This window comes from Actinia tenebrosa, unplaced genomic scaffold (assembly GCF_029948245.1).
Source record: "Actinia tenebrosa isolate PJP-AT-01 unplaced genomic scaffold, QUT_ActTen_1.0 PGA_scaffold5__44_contigs__length_20552954, whole genome shotgun sequence".
Taxonomy (NCBI): domain Eukaryota; kingdom Metazoa; phylum Cnidaria; class Anthozoa; order Actiniaria; family Actiniidae; genus Actinia; species Actinia tenebrosa.
The window spans coordinates 10947121-10970110 of NW_028292582.1; the positions used below are offsets into that span (position 1 = coordinate 10947121).

The following is a 22990-nucleotide window of genomic DNA, read 5'->3' on the forward strand; positions in this document are numbered from 1 at the left end:
TTTGTTTTGTCCCCCAGATCGAGCTTCTTTGACATCACATGCCAGGGGTCTCTAGGTGTCAAACAATATCACAGAGGTTTTGGGAGCAAATCCCATAATAATAATAATAATTTATTAACTTACTATAGCGCCTTTTAACATTAAAATGATCCCATCTGGAGAACTCAGATTTTTTCAGAAAAAATTAGCTTTCAAGAAACATTTTTATCAATGATTTCAAAACAAAAACAAAAACACCTTTAGCATATTGGTGGTTTGCAATTATTTCCAAGAGAATTGTTTAAAAAAAAGACATGTTGGCCATCTTGGTTAATAACACTTCTGACAACTCGATCTTTTGTTGAATATTCCCTTTCACAGTGCCGTACGACACCTTGAAAGGTAGCCATGCCTTTGCATCAAAGCGTGATGAACGGTGAGCTTACAATGATAGAGACATATTGATCAAGGTGTTAAAAATGGTCTCTATCATTGCAAGCTCACCCTTCGATGCAAAGGCACGACTACCCTTCAAGATGGCGCAGGGAACTGTGAAGGGTACTCTTGATCCACAATGGCGGATATAAAAATCACCAATAATTGTGTATATAGAATCCTGGTAATGATAAGCCTCGCAGTTATTAGCAATTCTCTGGTTGAGGAAAACACTGCGTTGTGTTGGCAATGCAGTGCATTGTGCTACCGTTTCAATGGACATATTTCCAAGATGCTGTCCATCGACACCTAACATAGTCCTACAATACAATGCCAGCCCAACCCAGTTTTTTCTCAACCTCGGAATGACTAACGAGTGTACCCCTTCTGCTAACCAGAATTCAATGGTAGTGAGCCAGAAAGTAGGTCTTGCAATAGCTCGCTGGTTTGTTTATATCAATCACAAAACACAAAGTAGATGACTCAGTGAAAAAAATAGTATTAAAATAATATAGTATTAAGACTATGATTGTAAATAGTATTTTATCCAGGGTTTCTAACAGTATTGGTAATAACATTAAAACCATATATGAAAGAAGGAAGAAAGGAAGCTTCTTTATTTTACCACTGTGAACTGTAGAATATGCTGATTATTGGCCGAGTGAATTGGGTACCATTGGTAGAGGGAAGTAATCTAAATTCCTTAATTTTGTTTTTGAAAACTGCTAATATTATGGTACTATGCATAGGCAGCGAGGCAAAGAACATTATGATCAAACTGCTCAGTCATCTATGATATGATAGATTTTAATATGTGCAATGTGTAGTTCCAGAAATTATCCAAACCCCCTCCCTCAGCAGAGGAGTTTGGAATTTCGAGGGATAGGGGGGTCAGAGAAAAAAATTTTTTACAAAGTTTTGATGGAAGACAATTGGAATTTCCAAGGGGGGGGGGGGGGGGGGAATCTTTAAAAAACTCTGGAGGGGGGGGGATGAATAATTTGTAATAATTTATGATAACTTCATAATTCCAGAAAATATCCATACTCACCCCAAGGAAGGTTATTGAAAATTCCAAGGTGGAGGGGAGTCTCAAAAGCCATAACTTTTGGAGGAAAGTATTAAGAAACCAAAACCAAAAGCTTCCATCTATGGGTGTTAGGCTGCGTTCATATGTATGGCAGAGGGGGAGGGGGCAGGTGAAAATTTGAAATGTCCAGAATAATTCTTAACACCCCCCCTTAAAGTCATGCAAAAAAATAAGATCCCCCAAAAGAAAGACTTGTAGCTTCTTCCAAAAATTGTGCATACCCCCATTTTTCTGATAAAAATTTGCCCATCCCCCCCTTTTTCCTACCAAAATTTTCCCAATACCCCCTCAATTTCACCTGACCCCCCCCCCTGCCATACATTATGAACGCAGCCTTATCGAAATTTTCTAGAACAACAATCAATGAAAAGTAGAGTATTTTTTTACTACAAGTAATGAACTCAAACACTGCTAACCAATGAATGCTAGTAACGAGAAAAGTGAGTAACGACATTGCCTTGATTATTTCTGTTCTGCTTCCTCATCAATATTATCATCCTCTTTGTTTGTTTGTTTGTTTGTTTGTTTTTTTTCTCCTGCGAATTCTGAATATGAGTAAAAAGCAATAGAGTATAGTCACTCTTTTAAAAAGATATTGCGAAGTTGATAATAATCTGAATCTAAAAAAAAAATTAGAAAATCTTATGTGGATACGATGGGATTCGAACCAACCGACAGAAATATTTTAAAAAAAATCGATTCAATTTTGCCATACCCCCGAGACATCCGCAGAGCTGAGGCGTCGTATGGACTTCGGACCTGACGGCGATTAAATCCTTCTGCCCTTGGGTGTACGAATTACGCAAGAAAATGTTCTAGCCGAAGCATCAGGGGAGAGACCAGCCGGCCCCCAGACCATATCGGCTAATCCCTTGCATCTCTGCCACGCACGGAATCGGTAAAAAATATAATGTTAAAAAGTCTAGTCTATTCGGCGTATTGTTTTCACGGCTATTGTTATGCCGATTTACCTGGAAACGTGGTCCAGTGGAAAAAACTTGGGCTTCCATTTCATGACACTGAGTCAAGTCCGGTAGGGCAAAGTTAAAAGCTGGATGGGTGACCTAAAAACTATGCCTACTAAAAACAAGTGCACTTTTTTTTATTTGACTTTTAATAGATTATATTAAATTCCTGTCATTAGTATTTTCATACTAGGAATTTTAGAAGTATCCCTTCACCTGATTTAAGAGTATCCCTTTACCTGATTTAGGAGTATCCATTCACCTGATTTAAGAGTATCCCTTCACCTGATTTAGGAGTATCCCTTCACCTGATTTAAGAGCATCATGATTTAGCCGGGCCGAATTAGCTTGTGATTTTAGTGAATGGTATATCTGTGATGGTGATGACTACGTAGAATACTAACGCATCCCAAGTTACATATATTTACCGGCATTTAATGGGGTCCCTCTTCTTCCCAAGCTCAGACATTCTTTTGTCAGCGGTCTCACTGGTATAAAGGTATGAGAATTGATTAGCATATCAGTCATTCTACAAATGTCTCTTCGTGCTCCGGTTTTACCTAATGCTCAACAACAATTTTGAATTTAGAAGACCTTTTGCAGCCTGTGAGAAGTTTTGGCGAATGGGTAAGATTAGCATTGTTATTTATTTATTTTATTTCTATGTAAAAGCTCAGGGTCGTTTACGGTTTCGTAATTTCTTTAATTGGTTTAAAAATTATATAAATATGCTTCGTGGTTTTGTCTTGCACGTGTTTTGATTGTTTTAAATCCTGTTGAGGATTTTTACTCCATAAGATTCGTGTACACTTGCACTGAAGCATTATTTGCATTGTTGTTTTACTATTTCATTCGCCCTCACTTATATTTTGTTCTGTAAGCGTTTTTATTTTCACCGTATAGAGATGCTCAGTTTTCATTCATGCAAAACGTGTGTTGGTCTTTGGTTTTACGACTCAAATCCTCACGTGCGTTACGTTTACTCACAGTTTGATTAACGAATTGCTAGCTATGCTTACTGCCGGCCCTTAAATGATGCTAATGTTAAGGGATACTCGTAAATCAGGTGAAGGGATACTCGTAAATCAGGTGAAGGGATACTCCTAAATCAGGTGAAGGGATATATTCTTAAATCAGGTGAATGGATACTTCTAAATCAGGTGAAGGGATACTCCCAAATCAGGCGAAGGGATACTCCTAAATCAGGCGAAGGGATACTCCTAAATCAGGTGAGGGATACTCCTAAATCAGGTGAAGGGATACTCCTAAATCATGTAAAGGATACTCCTAAATCAGGTGAAGGGACACTCCTAAATTAGTTGAGGGGATACTCCTAAATCAGGTGAAGGGACACTCCTAAATCAGGTGAAGGGACACTCCTAAATCATTTAAAGGATACTCCTAAAATAAATCCTGAATGGGTTGTATTGTACTACAATCTGCTATCTTGGATGACCGAGTTGAGGACTGGGTACGAGCTTGATAAGTATTCATTTAAAAACTCGCCATTATTCTGATGTTTGAAATATATTTATTAATGGAAATGATAATAGCAAACAGTACTAGCTATTTGGAATCAAAAATATGAATTTTGAAAAGAATATCGGCCAAAAACCACATTTTTAAAATATTGACCACAGGGAGCCCATAACTGACTTTTTTCAGAAAATTAAAGGCCAATCCATGTATGCAAATTTTGGTGCTTTTGTCCGCTGTGTATAGATCTGATCAAAATTTTACACATAGCCACCTGACTAAAATACCTAACCGTTAGGAGATCGTTACTTGAAATACCTAACGGTTAGGAGATCGTACCTTGAAATACCTAACGGTTAGGAGATCGTACCTTGAAATACCTAACGGTTAGGAGATCCTACCTTGAAATACCTAACCGTTAGGAGATCGTACCTTGAAATACCTAACCGTTAGGAGATCGTACCTTGAAATACCTAACCGTTAGGAGATCGTACCTGAAATACCTAACGGTTAGGAGATCGTACCTGAAATACCTAACCCTTAGGAGATCGTACCTTGAAATACCTAACCGTTAGGAGATCGTACCTTGAAATACCTAACCGTTAGGAGATCGTACCTGAAATACCTAAACGTTAGGAGATCGTACCTGAAATACCTAACCGTTAGGAGATCGTTACTTGAAATACCTAATCGTTAGGAGATCGATACTTGAAATACCTAACCGTTAGGAGATCGTACCTTGAAATACCTAACCCTTAGGAGATTGTTAGTTGAAATACCTAACCGTTAGGAGATCGATACTTGAAATACCTAACCATTAGGAGATTGTTAGTTGAAATACCTAACCGTTAGGAGATCGTACCTTGAAATACCTAACCGTTGGGAGATCGATATTTGAAATACCTAACCATTAGGAGATTGTTAGTTGAAATACCTAACCGTTAGGAGATCGATACTTGAAATACCTAACCATTAGGAGATTGTTAATTGAAATACCTAACCGTTAGGAGATCGTACCTTGAAATACCTAACCGTTAGGAGATCGTTACTTGAAATACCTAACCGTTAGGAGATCGATACTTGAAATACCTAACCGTTAGGAGATCGTTACATGAAATACCTAACCATTAGGAGATTGTTACTTGAAATACCTAACCATTAGGAGATTGTTAGCTGAAATACCTAACCGTTAGGAGATCGTTACTTGAAATACCTAACCATTAGGAGATTGTTAGTTGAAATACCTAACGGTTAGGAGATCGTTACTTGAAATACCTAACCGTTAGGAGATCGTTACATGAAATACCTAACCGTTAGGAGATCGTTACCTGAAATACCTAACGCTTAGGAGATCGTTACTTGAAATACCTAACCATTAGGAGATCGTTACTTGAAATTCCTAATCGTTAGGAGATCGATACTTGAAATACCTAACCGTTAGGAGATCGTACCTTGAAATACCTAACCATTAGGAGATTGTTAGTTGAAATACCTAATCGTTAGGAGATCGTTACTTGAAATACCTAACCATTAGGAGATTGTTAGTTGAAATACCTAACCGTTAGGAGATCGTACCTTGAAATACCTAACCGTTAGGAGATCGATATTTGAAATACCTAACCATTAGGAGATTGTTAGTTGAAATACCTAACCGTTAGGAGATCGATACTTGAAATACCTAACCATTAGGAGATTGTTAGTTGAAGTACCTAACCGTTAGGAGATCGTACCTTGAAATACCTAACCGTTAGGAGATCGATACTTGAAATACCCAACCGTTAGGAGATCGTTACCTGAAATACCTAACGGTTAGGAGATCGTTACTTGAAATACCTAACCGTTAGGAGATCGTTACATGAAATACCTAACCGTTAGGAGATCGTTACCTGAAATACCTAACGCTTAGGAGATCGTTACTTGAAATACCTAACCATTAGGAGATCGTTACCTGAAATACCTAACCGTTAGGAGATCGTTACCTGAAATACCTAACGGTTAGGAGATCGTTACTTGAAATACCTAACCGTTAGGAGATCGTACCTTGAAATACCTAACCGTTAGGAGACCGTTGCTTGAAATACCTCAACGACCAATGCTTCTCATGATTGTAATTAACGCTAGGTTTTTGCCGCCAAAAGTCTAACCGTAGTACCCAATCCCTTGGGGTGAGGAGGAAGGTATCGTAACGGTGTGCAAGAGGCTTGCGGGTTGATAGTTTGATGCTTGTAAAACTATCAATATTTTGCGACAAAAACAAAACAAATAACACCATCGCAAAGTATTTTACTTGCTCTTTACGATTTTGGTAGTCTTAACCTCAAATTCGAAAATTGTGGAAATTCCCAACCCGGATTTACTTCTCGGATCGGACTTTTTCTAGGTGGAGTGTGGGATCGAAACAAAATTTTCCTTCAGTTTTTCAACTTCAAATCAATGTTAAGAGTCTAACATTACTTTAAGAATTGTTTTGACGTAGTTCCTTTTGAGAAATTCATGAAAAACATGGCTTAAATGAGAAGAAAACGATTGAGGGTACACATTGAGAATCTGTAAATTGATTCTACTTATTGTGCCATTTCTTTTCATCTTAATCACTGCATCAAATCGAAATAGCTACGTTTGAAAATCCCTTACTTGTGGCCACTTCAGATCACATGCCAAAAGAGAAAGAGAGCGGTCGTACAGTTACCATAGATACCACAAAGGCCGGCTAACACTAAAGATTGAATCTTTATTCGACTAAAGGGAAGGATATTCTGTTCTTCATCGCTGCATCAATGCTATTCAAGTAAGAACAGAATACGTGAGTAATGATTGATGATTTTTATTTGTGTTTGAAAAAAAAAATTCAATTTGACTGCCTGTGGTGCGACGAAGATCCAGGTAACACAGGGAGCCCAACCATTTCAAAGGTACTAAAGGGGCTACCTTAATAAGTATATTCCTATACGTTCAACCAATCCATTTCAGGAACGTTCTTATATCCTATACGTATTCGTGCAACCAACACTCTCATCTAATAGTAGCGCATATTTTTTCAATCATACGAAGCTTTTAATTTACCTATTACGTATGTTCTTATATGAAGATGTAACTAGCTAAAAACTAGTGTGAGCTGCGTCGGTGTTTCTAATGAAACAGTATTGATGAAAAGGTAAATTATACACCGTGAAAAGATGCAAAAACTTACTGACCTTTCCGACGCTAGTTCTTCGTCGGAGAAAAAGAGAAAGAGGTGGTAGAAAGGAGTGTATATATGATAGAATAAGACAAAAGAAACCAATGAGAACAAGGTAGGCAAGGAAACAAAAACAAACAATCAAACGACAAAAGAAAAAGTTAGTTGAAAGTAAAGCGTTCATTAATCCCGTTGGGACTAAGAGTGCCCAATAGGTGAATACGCCGCATTTCTTTGGTCTTACGACAATCATTGTAGCCGTTAATCAAAGAAAGACTTGAAAACAATGAAGTCAGAAAGAGAATGGTTAGCTAGATTAAAATGGCGGGAAACTGGTTTGGTGGGATCGTTATTGCGAATATCATAAAGATGATTGCAAATGCGATCACCAAGACGGCGGCCAGTCTCGCCCACATACAAAAGATTACAGCGGGTACATTTAATACAATATACAACATTAGAAGTGGTACAAACAAAATGGTCAGTGATTTTAACAGTGGATTTAGGACCGACAACAGAAGTGTGAGAGGCTATGTGAGGACAAGTATAACAACGTTTACGAGAACAGCGAAAAGTACCTGGTTCTTTGTTATGTTCTTATATGTTTTTTTTCAATCAGTTTAGTATTTACCGCCAGGTTTTTGCCACCAAAGCTGACAATCTTGGTACTCAATCCTTTCGGGTAGTACATAGGTACATAGTATCCTTTTATTCAAATGACCGTATTTAAGAGTATCCTTTTATTCAAATGACCGTATTTAAGAGTATCCTTTTATTCAAATGACCGTATTTAAGAGTGCATGATGTTTTAAAGCTTCATGTAATTAAAAGCGCCGGTATTAGAGTACAGTGGAACCCCGCTCTAAGGACACCCGCTTAATAAGGACACCTCGCTATTAAGGACAGGTTTCAAAGTCCCAAAGCTCCATACATTGTTTTCTGTTAAATTAACCCGCTTTATAAGGACACCCGTTAATAAGTACAAAGGACACATTTCTAGGACCTGAATGACAGTTTCCATACAAAATCAACCCCGCATTAAGGACACTTGAAATTTGAAGACGTCTTTACTGTATTTGTTTATTGATATAATGATCAGCATAATGGAATATAGACAAAGCTCGCAATACCATTGCATTGTTATTTTCCAGAACTCAACTCAAAATGAAATTGTACAATACTATACAGTGCAGTAAATGCAAATGTAGTTCTTGTACAGTAATGCACTTTTTGTTCTAGTTTAAGGCTGTTATATTGAACACTGTAGTTCAAGCTTTACAGTACAGTAAAAATAAATGGTTAAAAATGTGTTTTCAGCTGTTTTTCTGACACCTCGGTTAATAGGGACACCCCGTTAATAAGGACAGTTTTGTCCGTCCCAACGGTGTCCTATTAAAGGGGTTCCACTGTACCTATTAATAACGAATGGCTCCACTGACTACAATAAGTAACACACAAGATCTCATAATCTTATTCGAAGGAGTCATTCCAGTTCGTACTATTAATGCAGGAATGCCTTGACCCGTCATTTATAGACATTGCGATTCTTATTTTCCATAAATTCATCCAATAGTAGTGCATGTTTTTTTTCTGTAGTGAGCAGCAGTTTTTTTGCTGCCAAAACTGACAATCGTGGTATTCAATCCCTTGGGGTTGGAAAGAAGGTGTCAGTAATGGTGACTATAGTGGCTTGCGGATTGATACTTTTGATGCTCGTAAAACTATTACATTTATGGGAAAACCACAAAACAAAAGGCACCATTTAAACGTATTTCGCTTGATCTTTTAGAATTTGGTAGTCTTAACCTCAAATTCGAAAATTGTGGAAATTCCCAACCCGGATTTACTTGTCGGATCGGACTTTTTCTAGGTGGAGTGTGGGATCGGAACAAAAGTTTCCTTCAGTTTTTCAACGTTAAATTAATGTTAAAAATCTAACATTACTTCAAGAATTGTTTTGACGTAGTTATTTTGAGAAATTCCATAGAAACATGGCTAGAAATGAGAAGGAAACGATTGAGAGTACACATTGAGAATCTGTGAATTTATTCTACTTATTGTGCCATTTCTTTTCATCTTAATCACTGCATCAAATCGAAATAGCTACGTTTGAAAATCCCTACCTTGTGGTCAATTCAGATCACATGCCAAAACGAGAAAGAGAGCGGTCGTACAGTTACCATAGATACCACAAAGGGTAAAACTAAAGATTATTTCTTTATTCCACTAAAGGGATGGATATTCTTTGCGGTATCGCTGCATCAATGCTATTCAAGTGGAAACACAAAACGTGAGTAATGATTTTTATGTGTGCTCAAAAAAAAAAAAAAAAAAAAAAAAGATTGTTGTGTTTATTCTATGTCATTCAATATAATTATGGGCTGCCTGTGGTGCGGCGAAATTCCAGATAACACAGGCAGCCCAACATTTTTTCCCAAGTTATTCTGCTTTAGCTTACAAAGCAGATTGTAACTTAATAATCATCCGAACCTTTCCCATAATTGAAAAGGTCCTTTCACTGGATGTGAACTCCATTAGACCATGACTATTTCACATCCAGCGAAAGGACCTTTTTCATTAATCGTAAAGGTCCTTTCGCTGGATGTGAACTCCAATAGACCATGACTATTTCACATCCAGCGAAAGGACCTTTTTCATTAATCGTAAAGGTCCTTTCGCTGGATGTGAACTCCAATAGACCATGACTATTTCACATCCAGCGAAAGGACCTTTTTCATTAATCGTAAAGGTCCTTTCACTGGATGTGAACTCCATTAGACCATGACTATTTCACATCCAGCGAAAGGACCTTTTTCATTAATCGTAAAGGTCCTTTCACTGGATGTGAACTCCATTAGACCATGACTATTTCACATCCAGCGAAAGGACCTTTTTCATTAATCGTAAAGGTCCTTTCACTGGATGTGAACTCCATTAGACCATGACTATTTCACATCCAGTGAAAGCACCTTTTCATTAATCGTAAAGGTCCTTTCACTGGATGTGAACTCCATTAGACCATGACTATTTCACATCCAGTGAAAGCACCTTTTCATTAATCGTAAAAGGTCCTTTCACTGGATGTGAACTCCATTAGACCATGACTATTTCACATCCAGTGAAAGCACCTTTTCATTAATCGTAAAAGTCCTTTCACTGGATGTGAACTCCATTAGACCATGACTATTTCACATCCAGTGAAAGCACCTTTTCATTAATCGTAAGGGTTCCTTCACTGGATGTGAACTCCATTAGACCATGACTATTTCACATCCGTTGAAAGGACCTTTTTCATTAATCGTAAAGGTCCTTTCGCTGGATGTGAACGGCTCCATTAGACCATGAATATTTCACATCCAGCGAAAGGACCTTTTCTATTGATCATTCGATTACTAATTAGTTTTTTTTATCTACTATAGAAAACGAAAGGACATCTTTTTTAATTAAAACGTTTCTTTTCAGAATCGAAAAATGATATGTTTTGGTCCGAAAAACAAAAGGAAAAAAAAGTTAAAATTTAGGAGAGTTGATGCGGAGTTTAAATGTCCTTTAACTGGAAGTGAAATTTCCAATTTTTCAAGCAAGGGACACCTTGAAAAATTGCGAATTAATTGCCCACGAGTTTTCAGTTTTCGACAACTGTCGTGACAGAGAAAAGACCAGATGCACTCAGGCTAGTGAATTTATAGGTTTTTTTTCATTACAGTTTTGTTTAATGGAGTATGCGTGGAAACTAATTACTTCCAATTCCAATAAAAAGAAATGAAGTCAAATATTTGATTAAGTTTCATTGCCTGACCGGAGTATGTAATTCGCATCAGTGAACACTTGTTTCCAGACGAATTAACGATTTTTACAAAATACTGGATGTCACCCGTCATCTCATTTTAGGGTTGACATTGAAGTTTACTTTTTTACTATTTTACTTTAACAGTCCCGGAAGCTCTTGATTCCTCAAGGGTTAAGTTTCCTGTGAACTTACGAAGAATAAAAAATGTTTTAAGCGAAAGAAAGAAGTAGAAAGAGGAAAACCTAAACAGAAAAGAATAAAAAAAAGGGAAAAAAAAAAGAAAGAAAGGAAGGAAGGAAGGAAGGAAGGAAGGAAGGAAGGAAGGAAGGAAGGAAGGAAGGAAGGAAGGAAGGAAGGAAGGAAGGAAGGAAGGAAGGAAGGACGGAAGGAAGGACGGAAGGAAGGAAGGAAGAAAGAAAAGAAAGGCGAGTCGTTTCTTTATTTCATTTTTCATAGGAAAAGTCAATTTCTTTCTGAGAACTAAAAAAATATGACAAGCAAATGTAGAAAAAATGCGGCTTATAAATTTTCAATTTCAATTTTTCGTCTCATCTTGTGTAAGAATCATTCAGAGACTTTTATCAATACAAATATTAATGAATTAGTATTGTAACCAGAGAAAGAGCTAGGAGCTTAAGTCATTCACTTGACTGGCCTTTTAGAGCTAGATGTTTAGATCAATTTAAATTATATAATGGTTTACGACATTTCAAGGATCTGTAATTCTCGTCTTAATCATGAATTTTTATCCCTATTCCATTTCAATTTGGAAAATAATTATAACATGACTTTAAATACGCATAATTGATGTTGTTAATGTAAAGTTTCAATTTCTTAGTTTGCCGTGGTCTGTATGACGAAATGGTAACCATTTTGGATTTTGGGTGGGAACTATCATCTTCATCTTCATCAGTCACCGCATGTACACTTAAATTGAACGTACATGCATTATCATCATCATCATCTTCATCTACATCTTCATCAATCACCGATGTACATGTAAATGCAACTTATATTCATCATCTTCATCATAATTATCTACATCTTCATTTTCATCTTCATCACTGCTTGTACATGTAAATGCAACGTACATGCATCATCATCATCATCATCATCATCATCTTCATCTACATCTTCATTTTCATCTTCATCACTGCTTGTACACGTAAATGCAACGGACAGTGCATGAACCTGCTTCAATGGCCGGTGACCAGCGGTTTTACCCTGAGAACAATTATCTTATTATGTTAAAAAGGCAGCTGGAAAAAGAACAAAAAAATGAGCCAATAAAACCAAATCATAAAACCGGGAGTTTATTTTTCTTCGGTGACTTCATATTACATTTTTGATTGTATCATGCGTCAGAAATATATCGATCTAAAAAAATATTTCAGAAATTGAAGTGTTCGTCTTAAGTCCGTTAAGTCCTTGGTTTTAGGAATAGTGGTAGTGCGTCTTGTTTTGTATATCATTTGTGTTACTGATATAATTTTGGCTTCAAATTTATTATGGATCGCCAGTTTTTAAAGCATACAGTTTATTTTCCACCTGTCCTGCCAAACAAAACAAAAAAACAACAAGCAAACAAACAGAAAGAAAAAAAAAAAAAAAGAAAAGAAAAGAAAAGAAAAGAGAAAAAAAAGGACTGTGTTTTTTGTCTCGTGTCGTTCTTGCGGGACGGGGGTCATACTGACTAAACTGAATATGCCATAAACTTACTTCCTGTTTTTATCGATTCTCCTTTTTTTATTTACGGAATAGCAAGATATTTGGCACCTATCTTTCATTGAAGGTGCGAATGTTTAACGACGCAGTACCAGATGTTTTTCCAAGGCCTTAAGTCAAATTTTTCGCTAGTAATTTGAGCATCAAACAGTGTGATATAAAGGAGTCATATTCTATAAAGAATAGAGCCTGATTACTCCGTCTCTATTTTTCCACAGTTCATTTGGAGAAGTCAGAAAAAGAGGACTTACTTGAAGTATTCATTTGCTGTGAGTATTACTGACCCTAGTGCAGATTAATTATCCATGAATGGTCAATCATCGCTCAAAAAAACAAAGTATATAACAGTATTTTGAGAATAAAATCTGAAACTCTTTAAGTTTGCCTTCTATCCATTCAAAGCAACCTTCCTATAGATAAATACTGACGTTTCGGACGCTAGTCCTTCGTCGGACTCCGACGAAGGACTAGCGTCCGAAACGTCAGTAAGTGTTTTCATCTTTTCACGGTGTATAGCTCTCTTACTCCGACGAAGGACTAGCGTCCGAAACGTCAGTAAGTTTTTTCATCTTTTCACGGTGTATAGCTCTCTTACTCCGACGAAGGACTAGCGTCCGAAACGTCAGTAAGTTTTTTCATCTTTTCACGGTGTATAGCTCTTTTACTCCGACGAAGGACTAGCGTCCGAAACGTCAGTAAATGTTTTCATCTTTTCACGGTGTATAATTTACCTTTTTATCATTACTGTTTCATTAGAAACACCGACGTAGATCACACTAGTTTTTAACTAGTTATCTCTTCTATAGATAAATACGTTAAACTATGGTTTACGTAATGCGTATTCTGAGGAATACATTGCTTGTATTTGCTGTGTCCTCGCTCATCGAAGGTGATGAAGATGATCCAAAATGATGACATTTGGTAATGTGTTTCTAGTGGAGAAACTTTTTGTCCTCTAAGTACAAGTTAGTAATGAATGAGTTTGTATAGTTTTCTTTCTTGTTTATCTGAATCTGTTCATGAGAGGGGAAAACTTTAAATTCTATCGATAGCCTGAAACGACCTGTCTGGGCTGATCTAAGTCAGGGCACGGCTAACTCACAGAAAACATAGTTAACTATGCAGAAAACAACCTCTAGGCTACACATAGTTACATTATATTCATACATACATACATACATACATACATAAACTTCATTTCCACACGATAAGTAATTGAAGCATACGCTTATGGGGTCGTGCCAAGTCAGTGCACGGCACGGCTAACTCCTCACAAATCGAATCGGATAAGCTAGAGTTTAACGTGTTAAACTTTGCAGAGAGAGAAAAACAAAAAAGGGTAATCATCCAGCCTTCTTCATGGTCCTGTACGGTTATTTTCCAGTTTTTCTTTGCGTGATAGGTAATAACGTACGTATATCAACAGCGGTACTGAGATCAGTTTGAATTTGCTCTAGATATCTCTTCTGACAAGCAAACACAGACAAAATACAGTAATTACGACTGAACTAAAATTGATTCCGGCCTTTCTAAGAACCAATCAATACGCAAAACTGAATCACATTTAAGTTCCTGAAACAAATTAAAAATCTTCTGGATTAGATGTTCAAATAAAATTTCGATGAATACAGATAAAAAATTCAAGTTGAATTAATGAGGTATGTTCTGAAAGAATATTAAACTTAATCCCCACTTGTATTGTTATTTTCAATTTCCAAAAATTGATTTCAGTTTTTAGATAAAGTTTTCATTTTCTATTGGAAGACATCGAAGCTATACTGAATATAATGTGTTGAGGTGATTTTTACTCAACCTGGCGCCTGCTATACGCCGGCAGTTAACTCCCTCATAAAAGAGTTAACTGCGAACATTAATACGACTATAAAGATGTACCACTTTAGCCTGATAAATAAAGCACTTTTTCATACTGACAAAGTAGAGTACAAAAAATTTAGGAATAACTTGCAATATAATTTAGATATATCAATAATTTATGATTATATGTTAACGAGTGTGATGTCATAGAAAGCATTATTTTAAAATACAATTTTTTTCTGGGGCAGTAACACATCGTTGTTTTCTCGTAAAAATCAACGTCCTTGATATCTCCAAAATGAATCACTCAAATCATATAAAAATATCTTACCCTCAACTATTCACTTCATATGGAATCGATACTGAAAATATTGAGTTAGGAGTAAGGGGCACTTAAACTAGATACCTTACCATTTCAGAAATATATGCTATATAGCCTGACACATAAAACAGGGGTTCTTTTATGCAGATTCTATCGATGCGACAAGCTCCTGCAAAGGTTAAGAAAGAATAATTTACTTTATAGGGGCTTTTAACTCGGCCTTTCTTAATTTTCAAGAGCCGTGGATATCATTCATGATATATTTTTATCTTCTAACATAAGTTGAAAGTAAGCGTAATACTAAGTAACAAATAGTTGCAGCTTATTCACGGATTGTTTACTGACCCCCCTCTCCTCCCCCTCTAGGGATTATCCTGTCCTGGTACCACCTCTCCCCCCACCGTATCATCGCATTTGTTATGATCCGTATCCAGGTAATGACTTCTTTAGCTTGAAATTCAACGCCACGAACGAGTTTTCTAACATTACAGGTGTAAATGATTCAATAGATGTTTTGTTGTCATGCTTTAATTTTATGATTGGAACCTTGCGTCTGCTCACTTAATTCCCAGAGATTGTCGCTAAAGTTAGAATATGCTGACCAACTTCTTCTCGCTAAAAAAACTGGCAAAGCAAACTGGATACCTCTACTTAAATTACTCCTAAAGTAAGTAAGGTCGAATATAATTTTTGAGACGAAAAACCCCACCCAAGAAAAAATTGCTCGATTACAAAAATGATCCCTAAAGCATTTCCCAAATGATTCATTTCAGTTGACAAGCTAAAATATGAAAAAAAACCTTTATTATCTCGTACATGCAATTTTTTTCAGCAAGCATAAGAAACAAATGATATAACAGTATGTTAATAAATTTTAATATCTTTTTGGCTTGATTGACATTTTGCTTTAAAAATCATACATTTTACACCACAATTCGTCATTTGTGTTAACTGATATTCATAACAAAAAATAGAAAATAGAAAAAAAAGTTTTAGATGTGAAGTTTAAGTATTTTCAGCTGCTTAGCATCCTAACTGTCGTCTAAAAATCCAAAGTAATGATTACGGGTATCTCTCGAAAAAAGTGTTGTTTTTAAAAGACAATTCAATACTTTTTTCAAACGGTTAACGTAGCTTTAAAAACGTTTTTAGAATAGAGTGTAAATTGATTGTCCATAGGCTAAATGCCTATTTTGAGAGCGGAATGGAAGGTTTTGCAAATGCATTTATAATCTTATTCTTCGTCTGCAAAAGTGCACCAACTTTACTACAATTCTTTAGCAAATATTTTGTTGTAATCTAATTTTTAATTTTTATTCCTTCATGAATTCAACGAAAACTGGCGAATAGCATTGTTTAAAAACGTCGTCGATTAGCGCCGAGAGCAAACGACTTCAAACGCCTCAAATATCGAGAAAATAGTAAAAAGATGCAAAATAATAAATGAAAAGATAATTGATCATGCAATACTCAAATCCTCTTTAATTATTTTTTTTCGAGCTGTTTATGATATTTTGGTAGACTTTGAGTTGCCATGGTGATTGGTAACTTTGTGATTTGTCTTTTACTGAACCGACTCAGCATGATAGTTCTGATCTTTTTTATTCTTTTTCCATTAACAGTCAGAGATCTATATCCCATTATTTTCATCGTTTCATGGCTTCACCCTGTTTCTCCAGTTCTCACCAACTGCCGTTAAAAATAATTTGCAAATGTAGATATTAAAACTAACGTCAAATAGCTGCCTGAATCTAAATACAAACAAAAAAGACCTCATTTTTCAAGTTACTGAACTTTGTGTCAGATTCCTGATTAAAATCGAAATCTTCAAAGATTTAAAAAAAAGTTTTTTTCGGAAGTTCAAAATATGCGTTCAAATTCAATTTAACTAAAGCAATACGAAGGTTGAATCTTTCCTGTATTTTAAGACAGTTTTTATAATTCTGTTTTCAACTTGCATATTGGAAACTTAAAGTCGAATTGTAACAGTTGGTTTTCTTCAAGCTTTTTCAGTTGTTTTATAATACTGAATAAACTGCTTTTTTCTTGTCCCTGCTTGCTTTATTCACATTTCCAGTTATTTTCTTATTTTCTTCTTTGTCCTTTTGACTTTTTGGCTCTAAAAGCATAACAGAAAGTATTGTCAAAGATCGTACCTACTACCAAGTCATTTTTGTCATTTACAATCCGCAAAGGCATTCATATACTGAAAGTAAGAAAAATTCAATATAGATATCAGTATTGTCTAGAGAACTTTCAAACAAAGAAATCTCCTCTATCATCAAATATTCTCCATCAAATATGCCGACAACTTTAATTTTTCCCCATTTCTTATTACAGTTAAGGCGTTTGTTTGCACACTTATATTGAAAATTTCAAAGTAGCCTTTACAGATCTTTTGCAACACAATTCCGACATTTTCCTGAGCTGTTTAAATTCGCGAAGATATGAGTTTTCAAAATCTTGTATGAAAACATTCGTTGGAGGCATCTCTTGCATTCAGCTGCAAAGGCTTTTTTCACTCTGGCAAGATTCACACTTAAATTTTCAAAATTCATATCTTGACGAGTTTTAAACTTATTACCATTAAACTACACGAAAGCTCACACACAAGCGTTTCTTAATGGAAGTCAAAAGTGTTTGAAAGAACAAGATCATTTATCTTCACCCAATTTAAAACAAACAATGCAATGAAAAACACTATTTTTTGCTCAAAAATTGGTGGCAAGTAACTTGTTAATTAAATGGCCAATGACATGCAGCGCACAAGCTAGTCTCCCCCACAGTCGCTTTCAGTGTCGTCACGCAAACACGACACTGAAAGCGGCTGTGGGGGAGACTACACACAAGCCGGCATCATAAAGGTGTCCAAAACAGTGTTTCAACAAAGGTTGCAGTTCCTTTCATAAAAATGTAACAGGGCCGGTTATTAAGTTTGATGAAGTTTTTAATGATTAGCATGTATGTTTGTTCCCCCTTTTTTTCAGCCGAGAATCCATGGCAACGAGTAATGACAGCTCCACCCCTTCCCCGCAAGTTGCCAATCAAACCAAGCCGGTTTTGTTTCGTCATTGCACTGGAGAGAGCAGCCATATTCAAATCATTCTTATTGTGATAGTTATGGCGACTTCAATTTTTGGTAACGGTGCAATATGTGGCCTTTTGATTCGTTTCCGTAGCCTGCGCACCGTCCCCAACATCCTTGTCGCAAACCTGGCCCTCATTGACGTCATCAACGCCATGACCAACATGCCATTGTTCATCATGTGGTACCTTTGCCAGGTGACGTTTCTAAAGGGACCGGCTGTCTCTTGGTTCATTGTTTCTTGGTATGTTCTATTCATGTACTTGACTGTGGCGTCCCTCGTGGTTCTAATGTTGGACCGTTATGGTGCTATTGTCCATGGACTGAGATACCACTCGTGGAAGACCAAAAACAAGGCTGTGATCGCTGTTTTCTGTATATGGGGGTCGGCAGTTTCCTACACGTTTGGGATGTTCAGTCTTGGATTAGATATCAACGTAGGAGAAATGCCCGTTTGGATTTACAGAAAATACTATTTCAAGAACTTTGGTCGTTCATTTCTCATCCCAGGGTATCTTGTTCCCTTTGCAGTCATAGTGGTACTTGGTTTTCTCATCTGGCGAGAGGTGCGTTTAAGCAGTCGCCAAATAGGACCGCAAAGCAACATGGGCAAGAGAGTCAGAAGTGACGTCGAGACCGCAAAGACCCTTGGGATTACAATCGTTGCGTATTTCTGGATGGGGTGTTTCCCAGTCCTCCTCCATAGCATCGCAAGGCTTCATGGATCCTGGATTCACTATCTTGCATTTTTCTTCATCTTCATGAACAGCATGGCCAATCCGGTTATTTATTCATTACGAATCAGGAGGTTCAGACAAGCCTTTATGCTACTGTTGCGGGAACCCTGTGGCACAAGTCAGCCGACAGACTCCCGGTTTCGTCAGGCACATACCTCATCTACTGGGACCGGTATGACTACGATAGGTGGAAGCACAAAGTGCAATGGTGCTTCGACGCCTGATAATAGAGTATTTTAGTTGCATGGGCAATTCTAAGTCGTCACATGATAATTTTCTTCCATATTGGAGGGCAAGAATGAACATTCATAAACTGAAAATCAAATACTTCAACCTTCAAGAGGAAAGATGCTGTAACAGCACATATGATCATTTTTACAATATTGGCAGGGGCGGATCCAGGAATTTTAGAAGGCACGGGGTGTGACTACTACAAAGTTTTTCAGGGAATTTGAGGAAAAGGGGGTTACTAGTGATCCTGGATCTGCCCCTGGTTGGAGGACAAGAGTTGATCAGTTAAAAAACAATCAGGGTAACAATATTTTGCCATGTTGGAGGACAACTGTTGACATTTTAAATGCTTAGATCTCCAAGATCTTTCATGGCTCATAAAATAATATTCTTCCATTTTGGAGGACAAGTGTGGACATTCAAAAACGTCATTACAATCAGAACTTCGAGAAGCAAATTAGCTCTAAAAATCAGGTTTTTACCATGATAGCGAGACCAAAATGACAATTTAACTATAAAAATCAATTGATTGTGAAAAATATATTATAAATGAACATGATACCTACTCAATTTGAATATACATTGTTTCTATTGTTTGCTGTCTTGTGAAAATAGAAGAAAAATATTCCTCGTAATCGTTGTAGTACTCTTTAAAACAGATTCTGTTTAGTTGTTTGTGGGACAAGATTTTAATCCCACTGGGAAAACAGCTGCAGGGATGATTGGTTCACTTTTGTCTGTGTCAGAACCATAAATAATGGAGTTGACCTGCACACCAGGAAAAAACGCTTGCACATGCGTGCACTTCAGCACGTTTTCTAAGAATTTTGAAGAGTTTGAGTAAGAAAAAAAATGTTTGTTTTCTCCAAGCATACAAAAAATTTCGCGAGTATACAGTACTTTTGTCAGACCAAGATACTGTATTACAAACACAATATGAAAGAATCACCCTTAAGTTTCAAGCATGGACACTAAGTTTTGGCATTTTGTGAAGTCCAATTTATCAGGCATGTTTGAAAGTCAAATTTACATGTTTTGAGTAATTTGCATATGGATTCAGAGCATGCGCAGACGTTTTTCACTCGTGTCGTTGACTTGTACTTCCACAAGATATTTTATAGATCCTTGACCTGAGTTGAATTTTATCTTTAGTTATGACCAGGTAAGAGCTGTAGCTTTAGACACCAGAGTCTCTATTGAAACAGAACTCCTCCTGAAGCATAATGTTGATAATTCTGTATTTATTTATGAATACAATCATGGATTTTCATAATTATGAGCATGGCTTTCCAGATCAACCAGCACATTCATAAAAGTCTCATATTCCAAACCACTTTCAATGAAGGAATTATGTTTCTTGATATCCACTTTTTTTGCCCAGTTAGTGATTGAATAGAGCATGTTTCCAATTGATTTTGACATACCAAGGCTAGACAACACGCTGACCTGCTCAACGATACAATTGTGGTCCCTTTGGAATCCTTCCTGGACAAAACCATTCTTAGATACACTGGGAGTGAAGATTCCTGGAAAAGGGGGTTCCACCTTACATGCTTGGTCACTCACCCAGTTTGAACAGGCACCTGATGGATTACATGCCTGAGAAAATATATTTAGTATTTCTAAGTTTGATTGACAGCCATCCATCAAACTCTTAAATTTCTTTGACGGTTGAGCCACTTTTGCATTTTGAGGAATTGATGGGCTACCACCTCTAAAAATAGAAACCTGGGACATCAAATTTGTTACTTGCTCGACATTTGGAGTCAAAGGCAGTAATAGCTTGGAGTCTTTTGAGTAAAAAGCAGAGTCTAAGAGAGCACCAAGCTGATGGTCATATCCAATGGGGAGAGGAAATGATGTCGAAGCACTTGTGAGTTTTCTTCCACCAAAAGTCAAACATTTTGTGATATCATCCATGTGGCATTTGAGAGGGGAGCTGAGACGGTAGGGGAGGGAGAGAGTATCTATTGTAGCAGCCAGGATTGCACTTGTGTGGTAGGATAGGTAATCCTATAATAAACAAACATACTTGGATTAAACCATTTTAAAATAGCTTAGCAATTGAAGCACAATAACTGTCAGCAGCAATAACAAACAATAACAGCTACAGCACCAACGACATCAACAGCAGCAGTAACATTGAAGGCATCAGCAACAACAGCAGCAGCAAAAAACATGCACAGCAACAACAGCAGCAGCTGTGGCGACAACATCAACAGTAACATCAAAGGCATTAGCAACAACAGCAGTAGCAACAACAGCAGTAGCAACAACAGCAGTAGCAACAACAGCAGTAGCGACAACAGCAGTAGCAACAACAGCAGTAGCAACAACAGCAGTAGCAACAACAGCAGTAGCAACAACAGCAGCAGTAGCAACAACAGCAGTAGCAACAACAGCAGTAGCAACAACAGCAGTAGCAACAACAGCTGTAGCAACAACAGCAGTAGCAACAACAGCAGTAGCAACAACAGAAGCAAGAACAATAGCCATACCACTAACTTTTTTGCCCTTATCATTGCACCACCCCACTCCAAGTATCAAAATGTCTCTAAGTACCTTGTATGTTAAATATGGAAATACTGATGGATTCCCAGTTTGTAGCCATCCTTGCTGTGCCAGGGATAGAGGAGTAAGCATGCTACTGTTTGAGCTGAGTTGATCAAAACTCAGAGCAATATTCAATAGTCTGTGGGCTGCTTTCATGTTGGTACTTCCTGGAAGCGTTGCTGGTAGTAAACCAAAGGTGATTATAGATTTTGGGCTGTATTCATCTGCAAGGTCTTGGATAACCTGAGAGGAAAGACCTGCAAAGCCATTGTGTATGTCTGTTAGGATCTGAAGTGAAAAAATAGAGCTAGATTAGTCATTTTGAATCTATTGTGGTTCTTTTAATATTCTATGATGTGTTTAATGTGATGAAAACTCCTAAGGATGGACTATTAGATTTTTGAGAGGAGGAGGGTGGTTGGGTGGGTTGGGCATTAAATACCAAAAAAAATTCGAGCACAGATTTGGAGTGAAAAACAAATTGTGCATAAAAAAAAATTCCTGCACAGCCATGAGGGGTAAAAAAAAATTCCTGCACAAAAGAAATTGCCCAACCCAACCCCCCCTCCTCTCAAAGATCTAATGGTCCGTCCCTAAGACTGCTTACAGGGTTTGTGGATGGAAGTGAAAGGAAGGGAGAGTGATAGGAAATAGAAATTGAATGATGCAGGAAAGACATCTTTTTTAGTTTTTGCTGTTCAAATGTCTGGTGTTTGTCATCTTTTACTCCTTCCTCCCCTCAGTTTTTCTGCTTTCTTCCTTACCACAGGGATCCCAAAATCAAAAAAGAACACAGAAAAGATGTTTGTTGCATACTGTTTTTTACCTGGAAACCCTGCAGCTGATCACACTCTTCGACAAAGAAATGCAAGCTATTCTCGAATTCATCGCGAAAGTCTGTGTTGATGTACAAGTTTTGTCCATAACCAAAAGTATCGAATGCGAAGTGCTCAGCCACATGCATATATTCTTTAATAATGTTCACACTTTTAGGATGATATTGAGTTCCTACGAAGTCTGACCAAACAAATACATGATCATCGAGATCGTACACTTTATTACGGCCTGAACAAATCGCAGAATGTTCTTGAGCTTCAGTTTTGTCATTTGTCAGAGGATTTGATAACATTTCTTCCTCTTCGATGTCCATTTGGAATTCATTTTTAGGCTCTATGTTTGACTGGTACACTGTAACTTCTCCTGGCCACTCAACAGATTTGGAAGATGATGGATAAAGCGTTCCTTCGACGTTCAAGTTCCTCAAACTGCCCTTCAAGTCAAACAACAACAGACGAGGAGTGTAAGTCTCGTCGCCATCAATGGTCTTTCCCTCGCGAAAAAAGCAATCGTGATTCACGTCACTCTTCTTTGAACCACTAGGATCGTAACTGAAAGATGCTTCTTGGATATTCCATAAATGCGTGCCTACAAAGTTAGAATAATGGCCAAACTGTAGTGAAATGACTTCTCGTGTGGCCGCCATCTTGGATTTGCTACGACAAACCTAGTGCTCAGCGAATAAACACTTTATTCAATGCGTCGCTCTTAGTCTCATTTGAGTAACAGCTGAGTATAAAATACTGCGGGCTCACCTAGATTAACCGCTGAC

General features: G+C 37.2%; 2 protein-coding genes across 3 annotated transcripts; one reads left to right on the forward strand and one right to left on the reverse strand.

The window, feature by feature from the left end:
* The first annotated feature begins 3008 nt into the window (after positions 1 to 3008).
* LOC116302314 (neuromedin-U receptor 2-like) lies at positions 3009 to 19002 on the forward strand. 2 transcript variants are annotated; one of them, XM_089038222.1, is made up of 4 exons: positions 3009 to 3096; positions 9356 to 9413; positions 12857 to 12907; positions 17763 to 19002. In XM_089038222.1, exon 4 carries the CDS (start codon positions 17773 to 17775, stop codon positions 18835 to 18837), a length of 1065 nt encoding a protein of 354 aa, XP_088894348.1. In that variant the 5' UTR covers positions 3009 to 3096; positions 9356 to 9413; positions 12857 to 12907; positions 17763 to 17772; the 3' UTR covers positions 18838 to 19002. The 2 variants fall into 2 exon arrangements, with proteins under 2 accessions (XP_088894348.1, XP_031567456.2); XM_031711596.2 differs by lacking the exons at positions 3009 to 3096; positions 9356 to 9413; positions 12857 to 12907 and adding an exon at positions 15242 to 15442.
* Positions 19003 to 19353: 351 nt separating this feature from the next.
* Positions 19354 to 22879, reverse strand: LOC116302313 (protein misato homolog 1). Its single transcript, XM_031711593.2, has 3 exons — positions 22208 to 22879; positions 21391 to 21669; positions 19354 to 20841 (listed from the first exon to the last, which is right to left on the reverse strand). The coding sequence occupies exons 1-3, from the start codon at positions 22862 to 22864 to the stop codon at positions 20086 to 20088; spliced, it is 1692 nt and encodes a 563-aa protein (XP_031567453.1). The 5' UTR covers positions 22865 to 22879; the 3' UTR covers positions 19354 to 20085.
* Between the last annotated feature and the right edge of the window lie 111 nt (positions 22880 to 22990).